Consider the following 21,989-nt stretch of genomic DNA (forward strand, 5'->3'; position numbering starts at 1 on the left):
TGGGACTTGATCTTGATGTCGGCCACGGCTATTCCCGTATGTGGCCCATATCAATGAGGAACGCACAAGTTCTCAAGGCATCGTCACTTAACCTCAACTCTGCCCCCCTCATCGACTGTGGAAGTTCTCCAGCCTGAGTCTGCACCCAGGTTCCAAAATTTCCAAACCTCCAACAAACACTCGCATCCGAACATGTCATCATCTTCAGCTCATTGGCACGTCACCGCTGGCCATGCGTCGCACTGGCAAGACTCGCAAGAGGATCACGTCGATGAGGGAGCGCAATCGGACACAGGATTATGCTCACCGTCAATGACAATGTCCCCGTCCACATGCGGCGTCGTGGTGGCCACAATGATAGCAACTGCCCTTGGATTGCCACCCCCAAACACAATCGCACGCAGCAACAACGACGAAAGCCGCGGAACGAGTACTGATGGCCCTAGGCTTTCGCCGTCGCAATCCACAGAGTCAACTCCTATTGCAGCTTATGCTGCACCCGATGCAACTCGGATTCAAGTTCAAGCAGGCCGTGTGCTCGTTCCTGAGGTGAGCAGCGGGTAAGTGTGTTGACGGTACACTTCATTCACCGCATACTATCAGTGGGCAAATCCCCCAGCGGACCAGGTCAAGGCGACAGCCAAACTCTGCATACAATTTCTCTATGCCCATTTCGAGGTCTGCCCGGTCAAGGGCTGGGTTCTCCAACCTACAGGAGAACGGAGGATTGGGACAGCAACGCCCGCCCAAACTCGACAACACACTGAACACTATATCTATAGGTTGTTGCTGCAGTCGAAGCTTCACGAATGCGTGACGTTTGTGGCCTTGATGCTGTTGCATCGCGCGCATCTCACTGGCAAGCTTAAACGCCCTGATGACCCGAGGCCACCGCCCGCGGTTGGACACAAGATATTCCTCGCTGCATTCATCGTTGCATCCAAGATTATCTGCGAGAGGAGCTACAAGAACAGCGTCTTCGTCAAGTGGATGACGTCGGAACGGTTATCCAAGGCGCTGTGGATTACGGAGACGGATTTGTTGCAGCTCGAGCGAGTGTTTTGTGCAGCGCTCGGTTGGTCTCTACACGTCGACAACAAGATCCTGGCGACCTTTACACGCAACGTCAAAAGCCACTATGCTGGCGAAGGACCCTACCCAGTCTACGCCGCCGGGATCTCTAGCAGCAAGATGCCTGCCCCGGTGTCATCTAGCCCATCTGACGAAGAGGTAGCAGATTAAGAAGCCACTCATATCACTGGGTTTGCGACAGTCATGGTGGCATCGAGCGACAGCGAAGACGTCGGACCGGAACGAAATTCTGGAACCCGCAGTTCGATTCGAACTTGCTACAGTTGCTACCGGACATCTTTCCACCAGTTTAAGTTACCCGGTTTCCAATACTCTTCAGCCTCCCACAACACTTAATCGTACGCTCCGCTTTTGCTGTTCATGTAACGCTATCCACCTCGTCGCTCTTTGTTGTCTACGTTGTTTCAGTTGTATCGCGTCCATCCTTGCTCTACTAGACTGCTCACATTATATCAGGTCACTCCTGCTCTCCACTCATTCGTGCTGTACTCGCATCGCATAGTGCTCGCTCTATGTACACCGTTATATCCTTAATAAACGATACATCTAATCTCGCTAACATTGGCTCACTGTCGACGTCACCAAGACTCATAAAATCAGGGGGGAAAGGACCAAATCACGACCACAAAGAGGATGGTCGAAGTGATATATGACAGGCGAGAAGGCACTGGTCAGGCAGCACCTACGACGAGAGTCGACTGTCCGGTGGTGTCAAGATCAATCATTTTTAGGCGCATGTAGCATGCCGCATCGACCGCAAGCCGCCTGACCAATCGTACGATGCAAGTCTCTGAAGACCTATGCTCACCGACACCGGCACCTGCAGCCCGCTTTCAGAACGGTCATCCGAGAGTCAGAGCGTCAACGTCACCAGAATTACTAAAGAGAATAAATACATCCACCAAACAACGCAAAGAACCGATCCTGTCCTGCCGTCCTACCGCCAACGGCGTCATCCTTCCTCCACCGTCCTCAAGGTCTTACACCTCAATCGCTATCGCTGCTACTCGAGGACTCGGCCTCTGAGTCTCTGTCGCGGTCGTCATCCGTCGTACTCTCGTCGTCGCTCTCACCGTCGTGCTGCTTGACGGAGCCACCGCGCATGAGCGCCATCTGGCCCGCGAGCGAGTCCTCCTCGGGTTCGGAGATCTCGTCTTCCCCTTCCATCTCCACGACGTTCACCGCGTCCGGGTCTTCTATCCTCCACTGCAGATCACACATCAGAACTGCCACATGCCAAAGGAAGGATGGCGGATGGGCAACTTACCTCGATGTCATGGACGATCTCCTCGCCGACAAAGGTGTCGCTGATCAGATGGAGCCGCCACCGGTTCAGGCCAGACTGCGGTGGTCCCTGGAACTGCTGTCTGTACATGCGGTACCGTGGACCCATCGGGATGTCGGAGATCTTCATGGGCGCAATCATAATCCTATTGCTTCGTGTGTCCGACATCACTGCCCACCAGCTCGGTTTGCGACGCTGGAGCCATCGTCAGCATCGAGGTGCTTCCCAACGAAGGTCAAGCTTACTGCGGGCCAGTACGGAGCATGCGCGTAGCTCACACCATCACCGCCCGGAAGATCCTCCATATCCTTCTTGCCCGCAAGGAACTCCTGCACCCTCTGCTCCTCGCTCTTGGCATCAGCTTGCGCGTCCCCATTCGTGTGCGGGGCACCAGGCGGGGACAACCGGAGCTTGAGCACGATGTTGATGTACGACTGAGGGGTGATGTACCGCTCGCCGAACACACGGAGTGTGGCGCCGACCAACTCGGCCCTGCCCCAACGTTGTACGGCCTTCTTGACATCAGAGACGCGGCCGTCTGACTTGCCTTCAAGGGCGTCGACGAGACCAGAAACAGCGTCTTTCCCTTCGGGTGGAACGAGCGTCGCAGCTTCGTCTGGGCTGACACCAGGAAACTGGGCAAGCCTGAGGTTATCCTGGCCGGGCGAGATTGCCTGTGCGAGGTAGGCGTGTAGCCGCATGACGGCAAGAGTCGGCTGAAGCCAATTTCGGGAAATGCTGATGTTGAGCATTGAGTTGAGCAGAGTCGGCGTCTGCAGTAGCACATCGGTTTGTTCTGCGCATTCGATCAGCTACGAGTCCCTCCGCCTGGACAGCCACTTACCTTGACGCAACGACGGGCTTTTGACCGGAATGCGGAGAAGATGTGCGTAAAGGAGTATGAATGCGCGGCGACGCGTCTCGTGCTCGCCTGGCGTCGCCTCGGCCAGTTTGTTTAGTTCGTTCCATTTGCCTTTCAGACGCTCCTTGATCTGCTCCTCCAGATCGTCAAGCTCGCTCTCGCGCTTGGACACGGTGGCCTTGGGGCGCTCCCATTCAAACGCTTTCACAAATCCGGCCACAACTTCATCGATGCTGGAGTCTTCGTTGAGACTCTTGAAGAACGCCGCCGCGCTGCGAGCCTTGACACCATCCTTGGTCTTGTCCCTGTTGCCAAACCACCAGCGGCCAACGAGAGCAGGCAGTGCACCGCCGAACAACAGGCCGTATGCGCCGAGCACCCAGATGTTGTTGCCGCTCTCGACGATCCACTTCGGCAGCGCAATGCCCATCGACACCTCCTGCCGACCATCGGGATGACCGTACATTTGCCAGTTCTTCCGGATGGTCTCATCCGTCAAGCTACATGTGACAATCAGTCTACGTCTGAGAAGTAATGACAAAGGTCTCACGATTTGTAAGCTTTGGTGATCTCCACGAATTTTGCCTCGACCATCTCGATGGTTTCGTTGACGCTCAGTTTCACCTTATCAGGGTGGCTGCACAGCACAATGAGACAACACCACTTGAAGCCTAGTAGACGTACTCACAATTTCCGAGACAACTTCTTGTAATGTGACTTGATCGTTTTGACATCCACGCCCTAGACACCAACCATGTCAGAGCTATGGACCCGCAACAACGAACTCCACTTGACTCACTGTCCCAAGGCCCAAAACCTCGAAAGGGTCGTACACCTTGTTTTCCACTTGTGTCGTCGTAACCTTGTATACGAGGTACGCGACAAGAGCCCAACCTGCCGCGAGGCAGAACGTCCTAACACGTCATGAGTTAAATGCAAAAGCGCGAAGATGACAGCTATGTGCACAACGAATGCATGGGATTGCGCGTACCTCCGTCTGAATTTTGGAGACAGTACGGATCCTCGTTCACGTCTCCGAATGCTCTCCGCCTGTTCTAAGCAAGCCCCGCATTGACATCCCGACAGTACTCGCGGTTCTAAACGGTCCTCATCAGCGCAGCGCATAGCTTAATATGGAGAGACGCACTTCGTGATGGCGAGAAGGACGAAAGTGTGAGTGGAATCAAGATAATTGACAGGAACGTGAGGAGGAAGTAGGCGGCCATGTTACCGGCCTCGTCATAGCTGTAGTTGGCCATCCTGGCCTATGATGACAGTATAACTTGCACAGTAGAGTAAAGAGAAGCCCAGATACCCCAGAGACTGCGAAACGAGCGGCGGCGGACCAAGGAGGAGGAGAAAGACAGGATGCGGGACACGTAGCGAGGATCGACGCGCTGGCAGCGGCGGTCCATTAGAGTACTGTGGGAACCACCTGCCTATTATGTGACCGAACCACGAGTTTCGCGTCTGTGGCGTCAACTTACATAAGACTCTGTGGCAACGATCTGAGCCTGACTCTGAGTACCGACGAAGACCGACGAATTATTATTACTGTCTCAAGCAATCCCCTCCCTCGTTCGCCGTCTTGCGTAGCTTTCGTCACTTCAAAAACTAGCCAAACGACGTACCTAGGACAATCCTGAACTACTGGGTATGTCCAGTCTCGCTTCGGCATCTACTCGCTCAGCGAAGTAACCCTGCCAATGTTGCTTCACTAGTCAACGCTTGGCAGAGGCACATTCCTAGTTTGCACATACAATTTCTAGTCTTCACAAGATGCGCATCAAGTTGCAGAGCTTTCCCCCCCTCCCTATCTGTAGAGCGTGGTTCAGCGTTCATTCGGCGACCACGGTAGAGGAACTCAAGTCCGTGCTATGCAAAGAACTACCGGCGTTACTCGATAGTGACCTGGAGTCGCGAGAGATAGATCTTGTGCTGGATGACTTCGAGCTTCTTGACTTCAGTCCGATCGACGTAATCAGGGATGGCGACCTCATTCTGTAAGCCTATTCCCCAACGTTGTCCGGCTGTCTTATGGAATCTCTCATGGTAGCTTCTCTTAACAGCATAAAGCAAAGGAGCTCTGTTGCTGGCAAGCGCAAAGCTTTGGATGATGGAAGCGCTACCCGAAAGCGCGTGAAGCGGTCAGAGGACGCGAATCAGCCAGCACAAACCAAGAAGACTCCGTCTCAGAAGAGTCAGCAGCCCAGATACCCTCACAATACGACTGCCCTTCATACGATGCGCTCGAGCTCCTCGAGCTCCGAGTCTATCAGCAGCTCGAGCTCAGAATCATCAGGCTCAGACTCCAGCAGCTCTGCATCTTCATCCGAGAGCGAGAGCTCGTCGTCTGACTCTGATGGCTCTGATTCTTCATCGTCTGCGCCCTCCTCGGCCCCACCCGACCAAACGGCAAAGTCGCTTCCAAACATGCTCAGATTGCCATAGTGGCCAAACCCACTCCTGTTAAGACACCCACGTGAGTGGTCGTGCTGTAGTTACGCGGATTCATCCGAACTATATGCGCTAGTACGACAGAAATCTTTGTGCCGCCTGGCCTTGGCAAACCCGCAACTCATAGCCGCAATGTCCGTCGTCGACGCAAGCAAATGTTCGAGCGCTTGGCAACCACCGCTGAACCAGCGAGCGTGAACGAGATACCCTTGGGCGCACGAGCACAGACTGTCCCGACAGTTCCGCCACCTGCTCCCGTCCAAGCACCAGTTGCACAGAACGGACAAGGGCCCGCCGCTCAGGACGGAAAACCGCCTGTCTTCATGATGTCGACGCTTCAGAACAAGAACAAAAAGAAGGGCTTCAAAAAATGATGAAATCGAATATCGCGGCGAAGATCGTATTCTCATCAGCAGCAGAGGAAGCAGCTGTGGAGCGAACACTGCAGGAGGCGATACCCTTCACGAATACCGAGGATCGGGAGGTCCTTGCGACGTTCTCGCGGCTGGTGCCACCATCAGAAAAGCAAGAGAAAGGCTTGCTTCCGGCGAACATGTTTGTGACAAGTGTGGACGTCGAGGCTGATTTGCCTCGGAGGAAGAAGACGAAGAAAAAGAGGCAGGAGCCAGCTGTTGACTACGAAGAGGATATGGCGGAAGATATCGAGCTGCCGTATGACGACCCAGTGGAAGCTGAGGCCGCTGTCATTCCTTCGAACGGCGAGACTGGCTCAGCTGGCTCGTCTACCACGATCAATCGAGAAGAAGTCGAGTCGAATTGGTCTTCGATGTCAAAGATCAGCGAAGCATCACAAGTAACGGCGGGCATGTTTGTCGCATGGAAGGTGCGCAGCGCCCGCTCGGCCCCTCTTGCCCATTAATGTACGCTCCGCTCAGGAACTGGGTATCAATCCCCATACGTTTACTCCCGAAATGCTCCTCAATGTTGGCCGAGTGGTGAGCTGTGAACACCAGCTTGTTGTGGAGCAGCACGCCGAGCACGCTGCCACCGAGGTCTCTTTCGGTGGTCTGATCACCACGGAGGACGAGCAGAACGTGGAGTTGGAGTACGATTGGGTGGATGCGTTCCAAGGTGATTGGCGGATCATACATGCGTAACGTACGAGCCTTCATGACCGTACTAAACGTCAATCTATGGAAGGGCTGGTGCAATGTGGTGCTATAGCTATGTGTCTGCGGTACGGAGTGAAGAGTGAGACTGGAGATATGCGTGCGATACATATGTATTGCGACATGGTGAATGAGTGACGAGGATATATAACAGGATGGTACATGGGGAACGTGAAAATCGGCACGACAGTAGAGTCAATCCGCCTTACATACATTTACATACATACGTAGATAAAAATTTGATAAACCGTAACTCGCGAGCCGTGCGTGCGCGTGAAGGGCTTCATGGGAGCGCGCTAAATCAACATGACACCGTCACGCCGAGGCGACTTCCGCTGACCGTCAAACCGGGTTGCAGCTATTAAGAGCATACCCCGATTCCCTGAGGACAGCAAGCGGGCGCCACGTTGCCGATGCGTCTTTGCATGTTGGCAGGCCGAAAAGCCGGTCTTGTGCAGAACGTGCAACATTATCGTTCGTGCAGGCAATGACCGACGCCTCACATGCCAGTGCTCGAGGTTCAACGAGCAATGACTGGACCTTCTGGACAGGCTTCTTGTGTCTCGCGAGCGCAGCGACAACTGCCGGAGGAGGGACAGCCGGAGGCTTGATCCCCAGAGGTATCTCTTCATCCTCAACAACGGGGTTGCCTGGCAGTTGTGGGAAGCGTTTCGCCGGGGCTGACAAGTCTTCATCCAGCAAATATTGCGGGTACGGGCCATCCCCGCGGAAGTCCCTCTTCGCAGCCTCAGTGAACTTCTCCAGCACTAGCGGGTCCACGAGCAAATTCCAGTGGAGCAGCCCGCATAGTTCCCGCTCGCACTGGTTCAGCTCTTCCGTCTTGAAGTGGCGGTCCCCTAGGATGACCCAGTACGCATTACAGAAGGTCTCGTCCACGTGCACCTTGGCGGCGATCATGTACGCGCACAAGAAGAGGCGGTGCACCTCGTTCACGTCGAGCGCGGCCCCAGAATGTCTGAGACGATGCAAGAGGAATAGCGCGGCAAAAGGTACACACTCGGGGAAGTGAGTGTTACGCAGCGTAGTGCGGATGAACTCGTGGACGGTGACCACGCCGAAGAGCGAACCGGAGTATGTTGGGGGCTGTGACTCGTCATACCGCACAGGTTGCAAGATGTGGCGAAGAAAATTCTTGCAGACCTGCGCTGTAGCTGTGTAGTCAAATGGGAATTCCTACGCATAGGAGAAGTCATCAGTCTATCCCTGTGCCAACGCAGCGGACATACTGACCTCCAACTCCTCACACTGGATGGTGCGTGAGGGTCGCTGGCCATGCCGCGGTACCCGCTCCTTTGATCGTCGGTTTGGCCTCTTTCGGCGTTCGTCTCTTGTACGACGCATTGCGCGGCTGGAGCGTTCCTCTTGCATCGACATCGGACTAGCCTGAGTGGCGTCGAGCGTTGGGGGAATTGCGAGTACGGGTGCAAGAGACGATTAATTTGAGCGTGCAATGAACCGGATTTATAGGATCCTGGAGTGGCCACCTCGCTTTGATGTGAACCAAAACGGGCAGGCCCGACTTGATTATGCGTGGCCAAAGCGTGGCCACGGCACAATTCTTATCTATAGAACGGGGCCTCAACGCACCGGAATGAGTAAACGTTTGGGGGTCGTCTCACCGGTGACGCAAAGCTATCCATTCGACCATGTGCATGGCACATTTCCAATTCTATACAGCATGGATAACGATTGCAACAAAGTCTGAGGATGGTCGTTGCACTCGCGTGAAATACATACCGGGCACCTATTAACTTGAGTTTGAGTGAACTCGACGACCCCAATGCCAGTAGTATTTCGCATCCCTTGACCGCATATTACAGAGATTATATCTGCTTGCCACGAAATTGGAAGTCCTGGTTCTCAATTTCTCAGGCTGCTGCTGAACATTCAGCAATCAGACGGTCGCCAGGAGCTGGTCAGGAAGGCACTCACCCTGATTGACGAATTGAAGATTATGACAGTGAACCCCCTCCCTAGAATACTGACAACAAAGGTGCTTCAACTTGCTCCCTGTTAGCCCGCTGCTCGATTGAAGGCGATGCAAGTTGTCGAGGATGATAATAGAATCCGGATCCACAGATACTCCGAGTCGATGGTCGCATTATAGGATTACCTCCAAGTTCAGTGAAGAACGAGTACTCAATATCAATACCCAAGTACTCAGTACTCAGTACTCAAGTACTCAAGCTTCACTGCAGTACACAACATTCCAGAATCCAGACAACTCGGACGTCCGATTTAATAGTCAGTCACGTCTGACCATGACGCAGCGGTTGTGTTGACTACTCGGCCTTCCACCGTCATCGGCCCGGGGGAAGATTCTGATTCAGTTTCGAAACGGACCAGAGTTGAACCGATCCGTATCGCACTCGACATGACGTCGCGCTCTGGCTCTCTGAGTGACTGTACTCACGTACCAAGTAGTACCAAGTACATACTATCGCGCGCCTCCACGTATACGCGTACTTACCTAGGGTTGCGCGCAGAACCTTGACTGAGGCTGATCATAGTCTTGAATAGTATGAACAGGTGAGGACTTTATCAATGTGTAGGAATTCAAAATGAGTGACGGCGCACAGGGGTCCCATTATCTTGGTCAGTGTGTCGAGCAACATGTTCAAACTGATGCACCCAGGTAGCCTGACTGACCTGAGCCACCTCGGCCCTTGTATTATTGCTTCAGACGATAGATGAGGCGGAAGTGAGTGTGGATCCTGTGCTTGCTTTTGTCCTGTTGTCGTTACTCATTCTTGTTCCAGTTCCTCCTCGACCAAATGGTGAACATGTTACGATTACTCGCTGAAAATCGAAACACTCAAGGAGGCGCATGTAGCCCGCTCCGTCGTCTGATGAGGACGATTGGGTGAAGAAGCTGCGACAGAGTCTGCAAGACTTATTGACGTCGTTGAGATCGGGTGCCGAAGGTACAGTACAGGCGAAGTAACATGGCATGCAGCCAGTGAATTTTCCCCCGCGGATGTGCGTATGTGGTCGCGCCACCGCGACTCTCGGCGCAGCACTTCCTGAAAGTTTGTTTACCTTAGGCTTTTGTTCAGTTACATGGAGACCCATGCACGAAGATATCAGTTTACAAGGCATTCTATTCATGTAGTTCACTTCTAGGCAGTGCACGCGGCGGCCTGCTGCGAGGCGAGCTACTAGATGACTCGGATGAATACCTTTAGTGACCAATCATGTGAACTTCATGATCACATATATAGTTGTCTGAGGAGGATGCATAGAAGGCGACACCTGATATATATATTCGTATATTGTGTAACGGGATTATATGGGCAAGCACCAGTGCGCGTGCTACTAGTATGTAGACAGCGCGAAGCGACCTTCAGCGATGCCAGCCCCCTTAAGGCTCTAAAGTTTTTCACGACGATGGATCACCAATGCTAGGAGAACATGGAGGTGGGATTGGTTGTCCAGGAAATGGGCTCCGCCTGCGTGGTGGCAGACGACGCTCCTGCTCTAGCTCAAGCCATGATGATGGGCGACGTCCATTCGGAGAGGGCCCGTGGGGTGTTGTGGCATTCGCATTCGTCACGGTATGGGCGGCTTCCTTCGGGACGCTGTCATTTATTATGTCTCCACACATGTCAGACCATTCCATTAATATTTGAAGTGCCAACTTGGGCGGAAAGGCATAGTACTCGATGGGATTGTTTTCATGCGACTGGATTGGCGTCACTAATCCACGTGGTGCATACTTGTTCAACAGATTCATTACGGGTGGAATCCCTGTGGTCGAAAAACCAATGATTATTCGGCGCTGACGTTGAGACTTGTCATTGAAGGTTTGCGCCTCCGAGTCTGCATTGTGATATTTGTCCACGACTATGCTCAGCTGTATGACCGAATCCTGCAAACACACGCGTACATCAGTTTTGTACTGTACACAGCAAAAGTCTGACACGAGCCGGAGACGGCGATGCTGACCTTCCATGTAGGTAGCGATGAATCGGACGGAGCTTTGTGTATCAGAGCCTGAAGATCGTTAAGTCTTTTGTCTGGGTCTATGCCACGGCTCGAGTAAGCTTGACGTATGTTCTCTCGCAGACGGCATTCCAAGTTATCATTTAGCTTGTCCACAGGTGTAGATATCAGGTCCAGGAAATCTGCCTTTGAATCTGGGAAGACTTCATTGTAGATGAGCTCCATGTACCCCTTGAACAGCGACGTGTACCGATTAGTGTGTTCTGCACTAACTTGAAAGTCTGCGAACCAGGTAGAAGCGGAAAACCACTCCATGGGCTCTACCCAGTCGTACGCGAAGCCCGGGTCACTTTGGAAAACGCGCCAGCTGTTTGCAGCATGGAATGATGTTGTGAAGACCATCTTGTAGTACGGCCGTCGGTCAGCCTTCTTCAACTCACACTCAGCGACTCGAGTCCATGAAGATATGATCCACATTGTCAACAACACAGTTGACACCTGAGGCTGAGCCAACTTCAGCATGTCCGCGATGAACTGCTGAACCATCTCTGCTCCCTCGTTGTCCCACAGAAGATCGGGTCGTAATTCCGTGATGAGATCGGCGCATAGCGTTGCAGCGGCACCGAACCAGTCTCTTCCCGCAACCGTACCGAACTTGGTAGCACACTTCATGAGAAGGAGTTCAGCTTTCGGCCGCTGTACCCCAAGCATAACAAACACTCTTACCAGTTTGCATGTGTTCTTGCAGCTATGTGGGTTTGCGGGCAATCGCCGCTGCCGCTGCGCTTTCTGCGATGAGATGCCTGAAACAGGCGGAATGCAGGCCATCTTGGCAGTACAGTTCAAGTTATCATGTTCATCGGTCCTGGGATGCCTTTTATCTATCTCCCCGCGCTAAGGCATGCTAGTCGTTAACAAAAGAGACGTTGGGAAGCGTACGCAATCGATGCGCCACTGAGTACTGCTGAGTCCTGGTACTGATCGCGAGTGGGATCCGGGAAGGCGTTCAGTTCTGTTTGACGCTTAATATCCGGGCGTCTACTCGTGTCCAGTTCTGGCAGGTCTAGTAGTCGAACACGAACCAGTGGGACAACTATCATAAGACTGTCAATTCTCGAGCTCTCACCTTTTGCTCTCAACATCAACGCCGGGGTACGAAGTTCGAAACGTTGTCTAGGTGGCTTACCGCCGTGGCGGTCGAGCAGCCCTTTATTCACTCAGAGATCTGCTGATGCAAAAGTACTGCTCGGCAGCGATCGTCATGGCCAGGGACACGAAGCCCGACACAGATACCACTGGAAACGAATCAGCTATTCCGGAAGAAAAAGGAAGCGGCGGCAGATATGGTCCGCTTCTATCAGCAATCTTCGAAACAATACCAGGCGGGAGCCCTACGTTTGTCACGTCCACACCAAAGCAAGCTCGTGCACTCGGTGATCCCGGTTCCACAGAAACAATAAATGGCAACGACAATAAGACCTCGCCTTGTGCGAAGGAGAAGAGGAGATACGGGAAGGAATGGTCGTCTGCTGTGCCCGGGCCGCGGAGCAGGAGGAACACGTCTCTCGGGTCTGTGCCGTTCAAGGCTTTCGCATCCCCGTCCTCGGTGAGTGCATCGTGCTCAATCGGCATGGTTACGGCGACGCGTCTTGTCTGACTGACCGAAGTCGACGCACTCGCTCTACGTAGATAGTAATCTCGGACAATGGTTCTCGAAAGACTCGCCCTCTCAGTCGTCTTCTCTGGACTCTCTAGCATCCTACTACTGCGCGAAACTTGGTCCTCCCGAACGTCTTACGCCTGTAAAGGCTGCAACCTCAGCTCGGAAGCCGACTATATGCGCCGTGAAGTCCTCCAAAGTGACGCGCGAAGACCCTCCACCGCTCTCTGGGGACTCCGATGCTCTCTCGCGCACCAGTGGCGTCCCGAGTGCAACATCTGACCCAGATCTCCGTCTTCACACTGAGCTCTCTACCTCGACGCCCCTGAAGTCCGCGCCCGTCTGGAACAAGCTCGAGCGGCGTCAAGGTCCAGGAGGCACCCACAGCCGGTCGCACTCTCTTGCCTCGCCTCCGTCCAGCAGTGCTCTCCGACGGCGCCAGACCACTCGGCGCCACGCTATCTACGGGGGCACCGGCCTGCCTGGAATACCCGTGCCGTACGACGACCCCGAGGAGACGAAGGTCAACCCCGCACGCGCGACGTTCGCGTCGTTCGACTCAACGAAGGCGGTCTGCGCGATTAGTGAGAATTCGTTCTCCGAGTCGGAGAGCCCTAGCCCGAGGAAGATGGTGGACTACCTCACTGCAAAGCTCGCCTCTGAGTCGCCGACGAAGTCGCTGTTGACGACGCCCCTCCGCACCCACCATTTCCACGACAGCTCCGAAGACGATTCGGACACACCTGGTTACGAGATGTCGATCACTGCGGTCTCTTACGACGAACTGGACCTGCTTAGCCCTGTGAAGAGACTCTCGTCTGTATCGCCCCTGAAGCTTCGGACTGGTGACAAGCGGAAGATCGTGGAGCAGGCACCCACCCAAGCAGCGCGTTCGGCGATGAATCCCAAGACCAAAGGTGGCCCTAGCAAACCAGACGTCTTCGAACACCTCCCGATGATGCGCGAGCTCCTGGACCTTGTAGATGAGGCGACCAAGAGCTGGGATGCTCCCGAGGATATGTGAAGCATCAGGCGCCCGTAGACCCGCGGATAGTACAGTAGTAATACCAATCGATTTGTCCTGTGTTCCTCTCTGTGACTCGGTTTCTCTTATACTATTCAAATGCACGACGTTTCAGTCAGGTTAGAGCACACCAGAGTCATCGACAAGCGGCATCGACACATCCGCGTAGCTGTAGGATCACCAATCCTCCGAAGGATCATCCACCACGTCCAACGGCGGCCAGAATCCCTCAACTTCCACCTCTTCCTCACTCGCATCCTCCCCTTCGCCCACTCTCCGCCTCGGCCGTCTCCCAGCAGCCTTCAAGCCCTCCACCGCTCTCCAGAACAGCGCCTCCGCACCCGTTGTGGCTGAGTCGGCTTGCTCCGGGAGGAGCGGCGAAGTAGACGCGGGCCTCAGCACGGATGACGAATGCGAATCCGCGTCGGACGTGCTAGGGTCCGGGTGCTCGATGTAGAAGAGCGTGAAGAGGGGTTCGGCGGGCGTAGGCGTGGATGTGGGAGTCGGAGCGGGGACGGCTAGGCCGAGGGTGGCGTCGAGGTAGGGGCGCAGGAGCGCTTCTGCGGACGAGGCAGTTTGGTCGAGGAGCGGTAACGACAGGTAGAGGATCCCTGTGCGGAGGGCACATGTCAGCGTTAGGAATATGCATGCTCGCGGTTCGTGACTTACATCTCCCTTTCGGTGTGGACATGCTACCTTCGCCTGTGACCAGCACGTTTGCCGCAGCCTTGGACGAGCCGTCTTTGAGGCTCGACGGCGGGAAGACCAGCAGAGCAGTGTCTAGCTCCTGCTTCGGGGGGATTTGTTCTGCCTCTTCGAGGTCTGCTTCTTCAGCTGTGGACGGATCGACGGTGCTCTCGGACGGCGCTTCAGGAGACGAGAACGACAGAGGTCGGTCAATGACAATTATGGCTCGTGCGATGGGATGGCTATTAGATGCTATCTGGTCAGTGCTGGGCGGCTGGGGCGAGGGGTATCCCGGCGACGCGATGAGGAGGTCGCAAGTGATTGATTCGTCGAGATTTTCGAGAGAGATCTTGTACTTCCGGCCTTCCTGCGATGGATTGGCGGCTTCGATGGAGGAAACGTTATGTCCCAAAATATATGCTGCACCGCTGACTGCGGCTGTACGGCAGAAACCCTGTGCGATCTCGCCGAGGCCGCCGTAATGGCCAACGAGGAAGGGTGAAGGTCCGTAGCGGCCTGTCGAACGGAGATACTTCCGGATGCGCTGCAATGAGGGTAGAGTCGAATCTGGTGGATGTCAGACCTGATTCATGCGGATCAGGCGGTATGGACGCTCACCTACGGCGGAGACACAGAAGGCTAGTGCGTATGCGATAGCAGCTGCAGTCTGCCCGTCAAGAGAGAAGACCTCGCGCAGGAAATCCGTGAAAGGAGCCTCCTCTTTGCCCTCAAGTTCTTTCTTGCCCTCGAAGTCACCGGCAGCAAACATCAAGTATCGCATTAACCTCCGCTTGTCCAGTAGAGAGAGCTCCTTGTTCTTGAAGACATCCTCTTTGCTCCCCGGGACAGGCTTGACGGTGCCAGGTCCGGTGTAGATGGCGACCTTCTCAAGCAGCTTGAATCCGCCATACCGCGAGACACCAGACGCGATGAGCAAGTCAATTAGCGGACCAACAGAGGGAATGATTGTCGGTGACAAAGATATTGAATATTGACGAGACTGAGGCAATGACGAGCCCGACCGCGAGATGGACGTGAACTTGGTGCGCTGCGCGGAGACGTACGAGGAACTGGACGGTCCCGCGGCTGCCCGTTCGTCTGCCCAGCTGACGAGCTCGTCGATGGTCAAGGATGCATCGTCTCCACCGTAGTACGTGTTGATGTCAATATGTGCAACCTTGTAACCTGCCTTGGAAAGTGCGCTGAGATGGCCGCTTCAGATAGTCGGTCTCGGGACACATGCAGGCACGGTGCTCACGCAGCTGCAATTGATTCAGTCAGTCCGCTGCCAAGCATCACAGCATCGACATCCATTGTTCTGAGTACCAGAAGGTAACGTTTCTGAGCAGATTGACAATAATTTGAAGAGTTTGCCTGGCAAGAACTCGAGTTCGTGAAGGTAGCAGTTCAAGCACAAGCAAGTACTTACTGCGGTCGACTTCCCTTGTCTGTCAGACTTCTCTCAGGTAGTGTAAGAAGCGCCCAAAGGCGATCATGAAGAGGCGCCCGGCAAGTACCGTGATTCCGAAGCTCCGTGCATTTTGGGAAATTTTCTGTTTTCCTCCTTGGACTTATCCCATTCATCCCGTCTGCCTTCCCTCCATCCTCCTTCTCCTAACCTCCTCCTCCGACATGGGCAAATCAGACAAGAAGGTAGACAAAAAGGCCGAAAAGAAGGCCGCTAAGAGCGCCGCCAAGTCCCCTGCGAAGGAGACAGCCCCTGCGAAGACTAAGCCCATGTCGTCGAAGGAAATTCTGGCGAAGGCAAACGTACGTTGTTCGGGATGGTCTATCGTCGAGTACTAACATCGGACTTCAGTCCAAAGCAAAGCTTTCAAAGAAGGACGAGAGCAGTGACGAGTCGGAGAGCGACTCCGAGGACGAGAAGCCGGCACCAAAGGCTAACGGCAAGCAGGTATGTTGTGCAGTACCCCTAGCGATATTCTTCATTGCACTGCTCACAAAATACCACCAGGCTGTTAAGGCTGGTTCATCCTCGACTGAATCCAGTGACGAGTCGTCGCCTGTGGTCGAGACACCTAAGAAGGTGAATGTCAAGGTAAATACCAGCTCTCTGCCTCGCGTTCTCAGCTGATGTTTACTTAGGCGAAGTCGGCCCCTGCTGCCAAGTCGACTCCTGCAAAGGCTAACGGGAAGGTCAAGAAGCCTCCCTCCAGCGAAAGCGAGAGCGAGAGCGAATCTGAGGATGAAAAGCCTAAGGTTGCACAACTGAAGGCGACGCCCAAGAAGGCGGCATCGTCCTCGAGTGAAAGCGAGAGCAGCTCCGAGGATGAGCTACCGAAAAAAGCGTCGAAACAGGTGGTACCGACTCCCGCAAAGACCGCTACACCCGCAAAAGCACCGGCCAAGGCTGACTCTTCGAGCTCAGAGGAGAGCGACAGCAGTTCCGATGAGGAAGCGCCTAAGACGACGGGGCAACAAAAGGCTGCACAGGCCAAGACTACACCTGCTAAGAAGCAGGACTCCGACGAGGACAGCTCCGACGAGAGTTCTGAGGATGAGGATGCTGAGATGGCGGACGAGACGGCTAAGTCCTCGAAGGGTATGTAACAAGCAAGTTTTCCACCATGGTCTTTCTCACACCCTTTAGCTTCAGGGAAGCGCAAGGCGGATGACGATTCCTCCGCCCCTGCGAAAAAGGCCAAGGTGGCCAGTGGCGGTGCAGCCACCACTGACGACTCCGAGCCGACCAAGGCGATCTTCGTCGGGAGGCTCTCCTGGAACGTCGACAATGACTGGCTCGCGCAAGAGTTCGCCGAGTGCGGCGAGGTCGTCGAAGCGCGGGTGCAGATGGACCGCAACACGGGCAAGTCGCGCGGTTTCGGCTACGTGACGTTTGCCACGGAGGAGGCTGTAGAGGCCGCGATCAAGCTGAACGGCAAGGAGATCGACGGGCGCCCAGTCAACATCGACAAGAGCCAACCGAAGCCGGCCGGTGAGCGGCGCGAGAGCCGCGCCAAGGTCTTCGGTGACAGTCAGAGCGCGCCGTCCGCGACACTCTTCGTCGGTAACCTCAGCTGGGACGCCACGGAGGATGCGCTCTGGGAGACGTTCAGCGATTATGGCGAGGTGAAGAGTGTGCGCGTGCCGACGGACCGGGAGTCCGGTAAGCCGAAGGGCTTTGGTTACGTCGAGTTCTCCGACGTCGACTCGGCAACGAAGGCGTTCGAGGGCGCGTCGGGTGCGGAGATCGCGGGTCGGGCGATCCGCCTGGACTACTCACAACCGAGGGATTCCAATGGCGGTGGAGGCCGGGGTTTCGGCGGTGGAGATAGGGGCGGTCGTGGAAGGGGCCGAGTGAGTTTCGACCTATCAATAACCCATTTTCATAACTGACGCTCATCCAGGGCTTTGGTGGCGGATTCGGCGGCGGTGATCGTGGTGGTCGCGGACGTGGTGGAGGTCGTGGGCGCGGTGGCGACCGTGGGCGTGGTGGCGATCGGGGTCGCGGACGCGGTGGTGGCAGAGGCTTCTCTCGCAACGGTGCCATCGCACACTCTGCAGGTACCAAGGTTACCTTCGACTGATCCATGCATTATTAGACAGACCCCATTGTATGCTTATGCTTTTCGTCTCGACTGGTTGGTTTATCCTACGTATGCCGCAGATTCTTCCTTCTTACGATTGTCTTACGATCACGATACTCGTTGATCAAATACTGCTACTTTGTTGGAGAGCTACGGTGACAGACATGACATGCAACAGAACAGAGCATTATAAACAGAAGCGTAAGTTAGGCGGTAGGGGAATGGACATTCTGATGGGGGTATTAAAAGCAAAACAAGCAATTCAGTTGAGAATGTGTGGATGCCACTGCCGCGCAATAAGAAGATAAGAATAGGCAAGATAACGAGAGTGTTGCCAATGTTCTCGGGGAGCCGGAGAAGTTGGAGAACAGCTGGAAGATGGAAAGAGAGATGAACTGAAGAGATCGTTCAGCCTAGGCGACCCTCTTGAGCTGCCCTGCGTATCGGATTTTGATTTGGTTGAAGGGCCCCGCTCCTCTCGAGACGGTCGAATAGGACGAACAACTTCTCTGCCTCGCGCTCCTTTTCTTCATCGGTCATCTCGATTTCCGGCCTGTCTTCCTCTGCGATACCAGTGATCGGGTTGATGGGCACGCCCGTCTGTGTTATCTGCGGGACAGGAGCGTTGGACGGCCGTGAGGGCTGGCCGGTGATGCCTTTGTGGAAGAGGAAGCCTGCGACGTTACCGTACCCGACGTACGACGCAAGCAGACTCGCTAAAGCGTACATCGTTTGAGAGGCACTGACAAAATCAAAGAAAATCACGTACCGTCGAAGTCGCAGATCGAGTAGAGCATCTCACCAGTAGCCGACTTCAGGCGCGTATGATGCACACTCGCGAGTAACCTCAAGCAGCGGCCTAAGAGGTCAGGGCGTCCTTCGAGCGGTGTCGTGCGATCGAGGTCAGGGGGCAACACCCACTCGCGCATGCGCGCCCGTGAACCTTCGTCCGCCGTGCACAGCTTGTTGACGAGCAGGACGAGCGGCACAAGCACGTCGTCCAAGTTGGCATTTCCCTCCGCCCGACACTTTTCGCGCACCCTCATGTCGTCGGGATCAATGCTTCCCGGAAGGTAGTGCGAGAGCGACACGTCGAGCAGGTCATATACGCGAAGGAGTACGTCCACAGGCGCTGACGGAGAGGGTGAGGTAGAGCGAGAGAGCGAGAGCGATCGCCGGCCGGCACTAAGCTTAGAGATCGCGCGGTCGAAAGCGCTATACTTCGCGTCCTTAGAGGGCCCGAGCGTCGGCGAGCCGCTCGCGCTTGCACTCGCGCTTTGCGGAGGAGAACCGAAGGGTGACTCGCGACTCTTAGGAGAGCGCGGAGTGCCGCTGCGACTCGATTGGAGCCACTTCGGATGAAGGGAGGGCGTGACGGGGATGGTGATGAGTGAGTGGATAATGTGTGTCATCGGGGGTACGAGCGGCGAGGGGAAGGAGGGTGGGAGGGCGTTAAAGGATCGGAGAAGGGGAGGAAGGATGCTGCACATGTATCAGTACAAAGTGTGTCATCCTCAAATACATACAAACGTACCCGTCGAGGCGTTCATTCCAACAGTCGCCCATGATCTTAGCCTCATCCTCAGACCTGTTCATTATCTCCTCGGAGTCGTTTGCAATCTGGCCCACAAATGGTAAACTTTCATGTCCAATTCCACGCCGTGTTCAGCACGCACCTTGGGATAGTGTAACAACAGATTAAACGTAAACTTGAGTAAGTCGGTCATCGCCTCTCGTGATAGCTTCGTGCTAGTCTGGATGCTCCTCGACAGGCAGTCCAGCTTCACGCCAATTATTTCGATGATATTACCCGGGTGCCCGGGCGGCTTCGTCTCAACGAGCGCACGGATGAAGTTGGCGGAAGACGCCATCGACACCGTGGATAGAAAAAGGATTCGCGAAGCGAGGAAGATACGTTCCGCGTTCGTGCTTTTCTGTTGTGAGAACGAATGAGTTGGCAAAGCGATCTGGCAACCCATCTCAAACGCACTTCAAGCAGCTCAACTGCGGCATCCCCGCCGCCGACATCGCTCCGTATGTAGGTATCTCGCGCGTAACTGATCAATAACATGGCATTCGCGATGCACCGTAGTGCCTCGTTCGACGCGTCTGCATCATCTTTGAAAGAGCGAGAGAGCGCAAGGAGCGTCGAAAGGTTGGCGGACGTAGCGATGACTTCCGAGCCTGCGGGTTCCTTGCCCAGTATCTTCACAGCTAACAAGGCAGGGAAGGCGTCTGGGGAAGTACATTAGACTTTCCTCACGTACAGAGATGCGGCCCCCGCTCCTCGTGTATATCGCTCGGTTAGACACTCACCTTTGGCCGTCAACCTGCTCTTCTTCCCATTTCCGGAACCACACTTCGTTAGATCGTCTAGAATTGTCTGTACAAGCGTCTTGCGCGTCCCGGGATCGATCTGCGAAGGGTATGCTAGTCGAGAAAGAAATTCAATTGCTGCTAGCGGATGGAGGCAGGGCCACGCGCATACCGTCCGTTATCGACTGGAGAACAGACGCCACCTCCGGCCGCAGCGAGGAGGACGAGAGCGCAGAGTAGGCACCGAGGAAATTGGACATCGGCAGTAGCTTGACAGCAGCTAGCGTAAACGGAAGGCGTGAAAGCGTAAGCTCGCGCCGTCGTACTTCTAGCGCAAGTATTTAATTTCGAAAGAAGCAGGCGAGCTCGAGGTGAGTTTCTCCGCAGATCTTCGAAAGCACAAGCCGGGCGTATTCTTGATCGTCGCGCGTGGGAGCAGCGTATTAGGGCGAAAAGAGAGCACGGAGGTCGTCAGAATAGAGAAAAATGGGAAGGGTATGAAGTGGTCGGCATGAACGTTGAGACCAAGCTGAGACTGGCGGCAGACAACCGCAGGCGCTCATGATATTACTCGTATACTAAAGCAGATCCGGTGAATTCGTTTGCACCTGTTTGGCCCAGCGCTTCTGTCTACGTCTGTGGCTGAGTAAAACTCGATGTGGCCACTGGTCGATGCGCAGTTATGCGTCGTTATGCGTCGTTATGCGCCATTAGCCATTACCAAGGTGCACTACTCTCTGTCTTTTTTCTGTGTTTACCATCGCTACCAATTGACTGTAAGTCTGCGGAAGCGCGACACATCCCGACTGCCTTCCGAATACAGCAACTGGCTCTGCTTTGTAACACTACCGCCCTCCGACTCGCTTCCAATCAAGTCGTAGTCCCCGCCCGCTCAGCGCATGGCCACATGCTGTGTTGCAGGACGCGCATTTCCTTCCCCCCTCTGCGTCTGTACCTCCTGTCTGTTGTGCGCATGACACTGTCATGCATTCTCAGTGCCTCTACCCCTGTCTTCGTTATTGTCTCCCAAAACGGTAAGGCTGCCTGTTGTCTTTGTGTCGATCAGATCTAACGGCTTATTGTTATGCGTTCGACTGTATTTCTGCCCGCTGCCTGCCCGCCGTTTTTGACGTGCTGTCCCGCAACTCCCGCGATGACCAACCTTCTTCTCTTCGGCTTTCTAGCCCTCACCAACGGCCGTCGTTCATCAAGCGCTAACCGCCAACGCGGTACTTCGACGTTCCACAACTACTACGCCACCTTGATCGAATGCTCGAATGGCAGCGACATTCCGGCTGAGCTGCGCGTGTACAGCCCTCCAAACGACACTGTCTTACCTGACAGCACTATTGCTTACGTCATCGCGCGTGCCTATTGCCCTTCTGCCGGCATGGCTTTGCTTGATGCTATCCAGCTCACACCTTTCTACGGCGATCCATCTCTCGGGGACGAATACGATGACAGTGTTCCGTCCTTCCCGCCCACCATCATCGGCATCGGAACGGTTGCGTCCACGCCTGATGTCCTTGCAGACGGCAAATCAAAGTCATTCCCTGTTGTCGCCCATGAGCGCGTGCGCGACGAAAGTAAAACGTCTACTATTCAGTAAGTGTAATTACAGCACAGTCTCTTCGCACTTTCATCAAATCTCCCACTTAGGTGCATATACGACGCTTCGCCCCGATGGGTTACCGTTCCTGCTCCTGCCCCCAACTCTACCGTATCTTTCCTCGGCCGATGCTCGCGCGTGCGTTCAGATGGCGTGTTGGGTGTCGACCTTGAGCTCATTTCTTTCAACGTCGGCCCCTCTCCTGTTGCTGTCGGAGGTGGCACTCTACCCGGAGGCAGTCGATCGTCGACTGCTAACACTCCTCAAACTCCGCGCAGTCGCAGACGTCGCGGCAACGTTCACTCGGCATCGCCGCAGGCTGCTCGGGTGACCGCCAATGTATCACCATCTGCGTG

At 54.8% G+C, this 21,989-nt stretch overlaps 10 protein-coding genes across 10 annotated transcripts; 4 read left to right on the forward strand and 6 right to left on the reverse strand.

Moving 5' to 3' along the window:
• Positions 1-768: 768 nt before the first annotated feature.
• B0H18DRAFT_874492 (uncharacterized protein) lies at positions 769-1,242 on the forward strand (the record flags this gene model as incomplete). Its single annotated transcript, XM_048040354.1, has 1 exon — positions 769-1,242. A coding segment is annotated over one exon (474 nt), but the record flags the coding sequence as incomplete, so codon positions are not given.
• Positions 1,243-1,595: 353 nt separating this feature from the next.
• B0H18DRAFT_999505 (Sec63 Brl domain-containing protein) lies at positions 1,596-4,598 on the reverse strand. Its single transcript, XM_048045566.1, has 9 exons — positions 4,387-4,598; positions 4,231-4,336; positions 4,039-4,153; positions 3,928-3,980; positions 3,790-3,876; positions 3,222-3,739; positions 2,623-3,173; positions 2,360-2,572; positions 1,596-2,298 (listed from the first exon to the last, which is right to left on the reverse strand). The coding sequence occupies exons 1-9, from the start codon at positions 4,496-4,498 to the stop codon at positions 2,080-2,082; spliced, it is 1,974 nt and encodes a 657-aa protein (XP_047895128.1). The 5' UTR covers positions 4,499-4,598; the 3' UTR covers positions 1,596-2,079.
• A 418-nt stretch (positions 4,599-5,016) lies between these two features.
• B0H18DRAFT_999521 (uncharacterized protein) lies at positions 5,017-7,076 on the forward strand (the record flags this gene model as incomplete). Its single annotated transcript, XM_048045567.1, has 5 exons — positions 5,017-5,242; positions 5,309-5,659; positions 5,773-6,013; positions 6,094-6,540; positions 6,593-7,076. Coding segments are annotated over 5 exons (1,487 nt in total), but the record flags the coding sequence as incomplete, so codon positions are not given.
• A 92-nt stretch (positions 7,077-7,168) lies between these two features.
• Positions 7,169-8,471, reverse strand: B0H18DRAFT_1155789 (uncharacterized protein; the record flags this gene model as incomplete). Its single annotated transcript, XM_048035771.1, has 2 exons — positions 8,078-8,471; positions 7,169-8,020 (listed from the first exon to the last, which is right to left on the reverse strand). The coding sequence occupies exons 1-2, from the start codon at positions 8,219-8,221 to the stop codon at positions 7,169-7,171; spliced, it is 996 nt and encodes a 331-aa protein (XP_047895130.1). The 5' UTR covers positions 8,222-8,471.
• A 975-nt stretch (positions 8,472-9,446) lies between these two features.
• B0H18DRAFT_235501 (uncharacterized protein) lies at positions 9,447-10,090 on the reverse strand. Its single transcript, XM_048037237.1, has one exon. The coding sequence runs from the start codon at positions 9,953-9,955 to the stop codon at positions 9,527-9,529; it is 429 nt and encodes a 142-aa protein (XP_047895131.1). The 5' UTR covers positions 9,956-10,090; the 3' UTR covers positions 9,447-9,526.
• On the reverse strand, positions 10,063-11,777 carry B0H18DRAFT_999537 (uncharacterized protein). Its single transcript, XM_048045568.1, has 3 exons — positions 11,516-11,777; positions 10,793-11,455; positions 10,063-10,715 (listed from the first exon to the last, which is right to left on the reverse strand). Exons 1-3 carry the CDS (start codon positions 11,615-11,617, stop codon positions 10,227-10,229), a joined length of 1,254 nt encoding a protein of 417 aa, XP_047895132.1. The 5' UTR covers positions 11,618-11,777; the 3' UTR covers positions 10,063-10,226.
• Positions 11,778-12,209: 432 nt separating this feature from the next.
• On the forward strand, positions 12,210-13,487 carry B0H18DRAFT_999539 (uncharacterized protein). The gene is made up of 2 exons (XM_048045569.1): positions 12,210-12,395; positions 12,479-13,487. Exons 1-2 carry the CDS (start codon positions 12,308-12,310, stop codon positions 13,471-13,473), a joined length of 1,083 nt encoding a protein of 360 aa, XP_047895133.1. The 5' UTR covers positions 12,210-12,307; the 3' UTR covers positions 13,474-13,487.
• B0H18DRAFT_999540 (GDP dissociation inhibitor-domain-containing protein) lies at positions 13,473-15,617 on the reverse strand. The gene is made up of 5 exons (XM_048045570.1): positions 15,590-15,617; positions 15,419-15,534; positions 14,779-15,362; positions 14,143-14,727; positions 13,473-14,084 (listed from the first exon to the last, which is right to left on the reverse strand). Exons 2-5 carry the CDS (start codon positions 15,472-15,474, stop codon positions 13,651-13,653), a joined length of 1,659 nt encoding a protein of 552 aa, XP_047895134.1. The 5' UTR covers positions 15,475-15,534; positions 15,590-15,617; the 3' UTR covers positions 13,473-13,650.
• A 111-nt stretch (positions 15,618-15,728) lies between these two features.
• On the forward strand, positions 15,729-17,825 carry B0H18DRAFT_1210110 (uncharacterized protein). The gene is made up of 5 exons (XM_048036350.1): positions 15,729-15,930; positions 15,980-16,219; positions 16,267-16,723; positions 16,772-17,478; positions 17,529-17,825. The coding sequence occupies exons 1-5, from the start codon at positions 15,793-15,795 to the stop codon at positions 17,706-17,708; spliced, it is 1,722 nt and encodes a 573-aa protein (XP_047895135.1). The 5' UTR covers positions 15,729-15,792; the 3' UTR covers positions 17,709-17,825.
• Positions 17,826-20,567, reverse strand: B0H18DRAFT_999553 (guanine nucleotide exchange factor). Its single transcript, XM_048045571.1, has 7 exons — positions 20,197-20,567; positions 20,025-20,138; positions 19,699-19,943; positions 19,385-19,642; positions 19,243-19,328; positions 18,478-19,190; positions 17,826-18,424 (listed from the first exon to the last, which is right to left on the reverse strand). The coding sequence occupies exons 1-7, from the start codon at positions 20,282-20,284 to the stop codon at positions 18,117-18,119; spliced, it is 1,812 nt and encodes a 603-aa protein (XP_047895136.1). The 5' UTR covers positions 20,285-20,567; the 3' UTR covers positions 17,826-18,116.
• Positions 20,568-21,989: the final 1,422 nt, after the last annotated feature.

The sequence above is a fragment of the Fomitopsis serialis genome (assembly GCF_022376445.1).
Source record: "Fomitopsis serialis strain Sig1Antser10 chromosome Unknown B0H18scaffold_22, whole genome shotgun sequence".
NCBI lineage: Eukaryota > Fungi > Basidiomycota > Agaricomycetes > Polyporales > Fomitopsidaceae > Fomitopsis > Fomitopsis serialis.